The 8,487-nt window shown below is 32.3% G+C and overlaps 1 protein-coding gene across 1 annotated transcript; it reads right to left on the bottom strand.

Annotated features, from left to right (window-relative positions):
• Window positions 1-3,868: 3,868 nt before the first annotated feature.
• Window positions 3,869-8,256, bottom strand: LOC124359159 (U-scoloptoxin(16)-Sm1a-like). Its single transcript, XM_046811662.1, has 3 exons — window positions 8,077-8,256; window positions 5,811-5,919; window positions 3,869-4,150 (listed from the first exon to the last, which is right to left on the bottom strand). The coding sequence occupies exons 1-3, from the start codon at window positions 8,225-8,227 to the stop codon at window positions 4,015-4,017; spliced, it is 396 nt and encodes a 131-aa protein (XP_046667618.1). The 5' UTR covers window positions 8,228-8,256; the 3' UTR covers window positions 3,869-4,014.
• Between the last annotated feature and the right edge of the window lie 231 nt (window positions 8,257-8,487).

The raw sequence follows: 8,487 nt of genomic DNA, 5'->3' as shown, positions 1-8,487 counted from the left end.
AATACTTTTCAAGGCTACAGTTATAATATAAACTGCCTTGATTTAACTATAACATACATAAAGAAAATATTCAATTTCAACATTTACAAAAAGTCGTATATATATATATATATATATATATATATATATATATATATATATATATATATATATGTGTGTGTTTGTGTGTGTGTGTGTGTATTTATATATATATATATACGTAAAGAATAAACTTACGTGTAGTAAATTCCTACATATCCTTCTTATTTTGTTCCATTCTAACTTGAACTTATGAATTATTCTGGTATATTATTACCATTATAATTACCATATACTAAAAGTTCCAAAAAAGTTCCATTACTTAATATTTTAATGTAAACGAGTAAATTTATGAATACATTTTTTTGTATTAATGAATCAACATTTTACATTAAAACCCAGTGCATATAGAGTTGACTGTATATGGTACTACCTATACCTGTGTATTAAAAATATATATATATATTGTTTCCCGCGGCTTCGCACGCTTTTTCGTAAGTTTTGCCCGCGTATGAGCATTTCTGGTTGAAGTAAATTATATTTCCAACCCCGATGTAGATTTTACCTTGATGTCACGATCAAGAAAATATGTCAAAAATGTATTGTACATGCATAATGTATTTTATTACAAAGTGGTCTACCACTCAACCTTTAAGTTCCAAAAATTTAGTTTAGACATTTATACATCATAACTTAGCGCCTTCAAATAGTGTTTCACTGTTTAATATACGTATCTATCTCTTCATTTTATTCGTTTATATTCACGACATAAGCGAATAATTCAGATAATAACTATCCTATCTTCTAAGTTAGACTAAATTACGGATACATGTGCAATTTGATTGAAATTGGTTCAGTCGTTTTGGAGTTTATTGGCAACATACATCGTGACTCAAGATTTTTATACCGGGTGGGGCAGAGTGGACTCCCTGATTTGATCGGTTAACTGTATAAAAAACCATACAAGATTATTACAAAAGCTTTTTATTTCTGAAATCTACATACAATGCCATTTATTTTTTATTAAGTTTTAAAAATGATATCGTCCAGGTGACGACCTTGACGAGCGATGCACATATTCAGCCGTTCAATGAAGTTTTCAAAAACTCTATGCAGCATATCTGGCGTTATTCCAGTGATAACATCAACAATTGCTTCCTTAAGGGCTTCCAAGGTCCTTGGTCGAACTTTGTAAACCTCAGATTTTAGGTAACCCCAAAGAAAATAATCGCATGGGCTTAGATCGGGGGAGCGAGGGGGCCATGAAACATCCCCTCGTAATGAGATCAAGCGGCCGGGAAACCGTTCTTGCAGAAGTTGGTGAGAGGACGGGCGGTATGAGCCGTGGCACCATCCTGTTGAAACCAAAAGGCTTCAATATTATTTTCCTCACCATACTCTTCAATTCTGGGGAATAAAAAGTTCTCCAACATCTCACAATATCGTACAGTGTTCACAGTAACGATTTCACCTTCCGATTCAAAAATGTAGGGGCCAATTATGCCTATGGAGGACACAGCACACCACGCAGTCACTTTTTGTGAATGAAGAGTTTGTGGGTTTTTCAGCTGCCCAGTAACGAAAATTGTGCTTATTTACTGTGCCCGAGAGGTGAAAATGTGCCTCATCACTAGACCACAGAAAAGTGCCAGACTGTAAAGAAGCCAGTATTGCATTGCAAGCATCTGTACGTTTAACAAAATCTGCTGGCATCAATTCTTGAACAACCATCATCTTATACGGGTGTAAATGAAGGTCTGAGTGTAAAATTCACCTCACCGTTCTGGCCAACATTCCAAGAGCAGCAGCATGTTTCCGCGCAGAGCGCGATGGAGATTGTTCAATAGACGCTCTCACCGCCATTATGTTCTCTGGTGTCCTCACACTCTTTGGTTGTCCGACTGGTTTTCTAGGCAGTGCAGATCCAGTTGCCCGTGCACTTGTAATCCATTTCCTTATGGTTTTAGCATCAGGAACACTATCATGACGATTCAAACCAAACCGTCTACGAAATGCACGCTGGGTCGCCACCACACTAATCCTTATTTTTAAAGAACGTTTCGACTACAAAACCACGATGCTCGCCAGTCCACAGCATGGTGACTACTAAAAATGGCGTCTTTCCCCCCACCAAATGAAACCACTCCCACTCCGCTAACTCGCGCGCGCGCTCTTCGGCGACTGATTGAAACTAGGGAGTCCAATCTGCCCCACCCTGTATATATAAGATATATATATATATATATATATATATATATATATATATATATATATATATATATATATATATATATAGTAAAACTATAGATCAATAAATGGCCCAAAGTTAGTTGGTATTCATCTCTCCCATCTGCATAGCGGTAATGTTAGAGACATAAGAATAATTTATATGTTTATTATAAAATGTGTACTGTATTAAATAAGATTATAATATTGACTACTTCAATATTTCAATACTCAATAAAAAGTTTCATATAAACATTCGTCGAGAAATAATGCGTTTTGCGCTAGCCACAATTTAGGATTTTTTATAAAAAAATATCACCTCTAATACTAGTTCATCTAAAGAAACCAAATTTTGCACATAGGTTTTAATAAATAAGAGGCAATAAAAATATACTGCTATTATCTGCAAAATATTAAACAACTGCGTCTTTTTACACATATTAAATTCCTACTAAAATAAACCAATATAGTTATAAAGATGTTACTAGACACTAATTATTTACAACTTTCAGTATAGTTACAACGTTACTTGTTTGAACAAAATTCTTCAATGCATAATCGAGCACTAACATTTAAACCTACGCTTGCACAAGCTGGGAACAGCAAAAATGTTGTCTTTTGATAAGAATCAGCTTTCTTGCATACGTTAACCACATTTAATAAATGTCAACTATCTTTTTATTTTTATAAAAACTGCAACGGTTCTTTATCCAATGAAATCCGTCAATGAATAAGGGAGCACGACCAACTTAAATATAAGCTTGCACAAATTGGGAACGTACAACATGTCACACTTGAGAGGTATCAGTTTCTTTGCATATCGTATTATGGTTAGTTCATACAGATATTATATATTAGTAAGCGATTATTACAAAATTCCAGTGAATCCGTATTGACCAAAAGGTGACAAGAGGAAACGACAACAGCCAGCGCTATTTATCGGAGCACTAAATTGCAAACCGCATCTGGCACAGCGAGTTTCCGTTCTGGTTCAACTTCAACACTTTCTAGAATGTCGTGTCTGGAACGCGTGACTAGGATTTCAACCATTCATTTTCGGTTCAAACATTAAATAAATATTCAAGTCAATTACTACTCTAGCAATTTTCAAACCACAATCAGATCGAATTAGTATAAAATTTAGATTGCGCCACCGGAACGACTTTAGAACGACTACGCTCCTGGACGGTAGACAGAGGGACAGAACCACGCCATGAGAGACGGCAGTTAAATCGGACGAAAGGTACAATGGTCACTTGGATAGGTTCACAAGTCCTGATTTTGGCATAGGAATGCCTTAGATTTACGCTACTGGATATATTGTGAATATCAAACAGAGCTATTGTTATTTTACAACACATTACTTGAAAAAAGTATAATATAGTATATTTAAATTTAAATTTTGAATTAATTTAAACTTTAAAAAGCGTCGAGGCCAGACTTGACGGAAGAATCTACAAAAAAACCAAGTGAAATAACTTTTTCATACCACGTCCCTAATTAACTAAGAAGGATAAATATCTACTGAGTGATAGTTATGACATTCTCAGCTGATAATAAGTGTGGATATATTTACTACGGACAGTTTCAATCAGTGGAAAGGGATTTCAATAATTTAAAACTGTTTTGTGACCTACTAAAGAAATTTACTTTAATTTATATATACGAGTCACAAAAACTAATAATTATAAACATAAATACATGTAAATTTATCAATAGTAAAGTTACATATTCACCTTTTCTCTACTTATTTATCTAAATTTAAATGTTTTATAGGCGTTGCGGTAAGTTTGGACTACCTGTCGGAGGACATACCACCTTAGGGCAACAATCTGGGTACAATTTGGTGAGATCCATCTCAGTAATTTTACAGCCAGAGGTTTCATCTACCATTGCTGAGGCACATCTGAAATAGCTTTTATTAGATCATTCACAAGATATTTTAGTTTCTAGGTAGGAGCCAAGAGAGATTTTGCATTGTGTGAGCAGACAAACTATAGGTTGTTTAATCAGTAGAAGAATCGATCGTTGATTTAATCTAAGAATGAAACGGTCGCCATCCGTCATGATTTTGGTTTAGGTTAAAATGGGAGTCAAGGGTAAACATATTAAACAATATTTCTTTAATAGATTATATTATTTTTATCTACATTTATAAACTTAAATCCGAACGTCAGGCACTAATAATCATACCACCACCAAACAACTAGATAAAGAGACGGTAAGTCACGCCTTTAAGGCAAAAACCCAAGTTGGCTGACAGTAATGCAATATGTATTTACGTTGGTTTATGTATGTCGACTTAAGAAAAATATACCACAAAACAATTTTAATTCTAATTTCATAAAGGAAATATTTCTATTGACCAACAACAATCTGGTTGTCTGCTTACACAATACAACCCAGCTCTTGGCTTCTGAATCGTAAGTACGTCTAAATAACATTAGTAACCTAAGTTGATACAGCTCAAAAATTAAATAAATAAAAGAGAAATATTCATAAGAAAACCGCTTGATTTTCATTTTTAAACTAACATTTCTAAGAGACACAATAATGTAATAGTTTATTTTATTTTATTTTTATTATATATAAATTTAAAAATTATGTTAATTAGTATTATCCAGAGCAACACCTTTTTGACCATCTATAATCAAGCTGGTTCCGTTACAGTTGCTTAACAGTAATCTTTATCAGGTTACAGGGTGTTATATAAGATTAAATGTAGAAATAATATGTTATAAATCATTCTATGGGGATTTACAAACTAAAACATTATTGACTTCCTTGATTGGACACAACAAAAAAAAAAAACAGCAATTTTTATACGTTTGCCAATGCCCTGCCAAATTCAACGTGCTAGTATGGACTTAGCACCTAACCCATAGTGCCAATTATTAAGTGCAAATTAATGAACAGAACCGAAACGTCATTTTTAGCTGAATAGTGTGAGATGAAAATGTTTCGTTGCAGTGGAGAAAAAAGTTTACGTGAGTAATTCCTAATTATTTGGCGGTTAGTTTGTTAGGACATTCTAATGATTAAAAATAAACAAAACGTTTTGTGTATGTATGTTAAGATTTTAAAAAATGGTGTTTTATACACTGTACAATACGCCAAATTTGTTGTGAGTAAGATATGAAGGTACTAAAAATTACTGTTAAACGCCCAGTGGTATAGTCTCTTGAAGTTTCACAGAAAGTCACTTCCTTACATCCAGAAAGTCAATTTAGGCAAGTTGCAGACTGTTCGAGATGAATAAGCAAAGATCCCCATAGCAATCTATGGTATCATATTAAAGGTCTAGATAGACAGATATTTAAAACATTAACATGAGGGGTCTTCTTACAAAAGTTTTAAAACATTTGTAATGTTGCTACTCTGCCATAAGATGTCAAAAATCGTATGCCAGTTGATTTTATAGAACTATGAAATATTTAATGATAGTGTATTGTTATTGTGAAAATACTTAAGAATACCTCGAATGTTATTTATATTTACATTCTAAAGACAATCATAACAAGTTATTTATTAGTAATTACTTAATTAGAAATTGGCAAATTACTTACGTAAGAGCAGTAACGTGATTAGGGCTGAGACACTTGTAGGTGTTGCACTCACCAAGAATGGACCAACTTTCTCCTATTTTGTGTTTTACATTGTCCACAACACAGACATCTAAAATGAAACCACCGTGATAGTAATGCATTTAATATAAATACTATAGTCATAGTTAGTTTTTTATTTATATATTAGTTAGGACCCAACAAGGCCCTTATAAATTCTTATTTTTTACATGTATAAATGCAACGGGTAAAATAGCCTAGATAGATAGGTTCTTTTAGTCCAAGCAAGAAATATTTCGTTAAAAAGGTAGCAAATTCAGATGAGAATGATAAACTGGTCTCATAGATAAGCAATATCGTAAAGGAAAAAGTAGAAAGAAAACAAATAATAAAAAATATCTGTACGAAAGTGCAGGGTTTTACGTAAATTAAAAAAAATTATTCATGTTTACTATGGCCAATTTTAAATGGCAAAAAGTTTAGAAAACAAACATTACCATAGTGTCTATATTTAGCATAGCTTACAAAAATTAAAATACTTATAAATGTATTACACCAATTTAAAGTAATAGTTTTATTTATCGCTTTTCATAGTTTCTCGTCAACTAGTTTTATAAAGTGAGAATAAAAACAACTGGAAATACATTGAAACAAAGTTTGTTTTAATTCACTAATAAGACTCAGTGATATTTATATGTTGCATATAATAATTTTTAACATGCAATAAAGTAAAAGTACAAACTTAAATATAAAATACATATGAGTATCATAATATGTAAGCGCTAATTTTCTCCAGCGAAATTAATTTTCCATGCCACACAACTAGCTTTTACAGATAATATGAATATTTATACAAGAATGGGCTTATTTAGACATGGATTGTAAAGAGCGGTAAATATTTAATCAAATCAGATCGGTTGAATACACATGAACTCAAACAACTTATGCTGCATCTAGTAATGTTTATAACATAAAATTTTTATTATCCTTGAATACCATTGGATAATTAAGGATTATAATCTATAAAATAGGTTTAGAAATAGAATGAGTCAAGGTGATAAATTAATATGTATAGCTACTATTAGAAGTAAGCTTGTATAGAACACGTTACGAGTATTTCAGGGACAATCGTATTAGCTGATTGAAATAATAACCAATAGCAGGTTCTTAATCATCATGGACATATTAGGATTTTGTAGTAATTGACTTGTACGAAATAAACTATATAGACATGTTGATAAAGGGATCGTCACTAAAACAATTCACTTGAAATATAAAACGTGTCTTGATTAAAATTATCGCCATTTCTCATTATGTATTATCTTTTTACTTCTTACTTGTTGTTTTAAATTTTTAATATTAAAAGACATATAATTTATAATAATATAGTTCTATACAATACAATAGAAGGTTTTTCTATTACAAACGTATAATATTTTATTGGTTGTTAACTCACGTGCATGGACAAAATTTCGTATAATAAGCAATATATTCGTTAGTTTTGACCTTTTATATACATCATTTTGTCGTGCGCAATAAATGGCCTCACCTGGTTGGTTGAATGTAATATTGTGTATTACTGTCATATGCCACTGCTGGCCCACACTATTTCCCGCTCAAACTGTGCAACCTCCTGCCTAAATTGTTCCCCGCATATTCCCATACAATTAATTGCTTCAAATGCTCATCAGACTTACACATCATGTTTCTTTTTCCAATCGCTTTGTAGACATTACGTACAAAAGTGACGTAAAAATATACTTGTTTTCTTTTTTAAGATTCTTATGAGTGTTAAGAACATTTAAGAAGCTTGACAGTTTATTTAAATGGTCATGTAGTTCTTTACACATTTAGACCCAGACGTTAAAAAATTGTGTACAAATTCTAATAGCTCGTGAGCCACTTATGGCCCATGGTATGATTTCACTAATATTGACAACGGACCATTAATGACCTACGCCAGCAATCTGTGAATAAGCCATGATCTATAATGGCCTAAGTCGTAAAGAAGGTAATAAAGACCCATTATAGTTTACTAAATATAATCTTAAGAGTTTCAAGTACATACTACATTAAAAACATTATTCCTATCCTTACACTACATCTAATTATAAATATACTACAATATAACATTGTAACCTAGTATTTTTTTCGTATTCTTAGTAACGAGAATGCACTTATAATATATTTCGGAAATAGAACTACTGAAAATGTTTTGAAATCGCATACTACAAAATAAGCACGTAATTAGGTTATTTAAAATTCATACCTTCATCGTCGATTTCATTTTCAGCAACAAACATTCTTCCAAGAACGTTAAAACAAGCTATTACATTGCAAAATACAAATAAAATATAGAATATATTTCTGAAAAACATTATTTCTGTGGTAAAACGTAGTAGCGAATGCTCCCACAACATGCAACATTGGCCAGATAACTATAACTGGCGAAGAGATAGTTTTAATTAGGTCATATAAGGTTAAGGGTCAACGTCTTATCAGTCGCTGGGAATGATATGAGTATCATCTCAGTGGTGACCGCGTCTCAAAACCTACAACTTACAACACAAATATGGCCCATGGTATGATTTCACTAATATTGACAACGGACCATTAATGACCCACGCCAGCAATCTGTGAATAAGCCATGATCTATAATGGCTTATAGATCATGTTGCAA

This window comes from Homalodisca vitripennis, chromosome 4, assembly GCF_021130785.1.
Source record: "Homalodisca vitripennis isolate AUS2020 chromosome 4, UT_GWSS_2.1, whole genome shotgun sequence".
Lineage (NCBI taxonomy): Eukaryota > Metazoa > Arthropoda > Insecta > Hemiptera > Cicadellidae > Homalodisca > Homalodisca vitripennis.
This window is presented reverse-complemented; position numbering and strand designations above follow the sequence as displayed.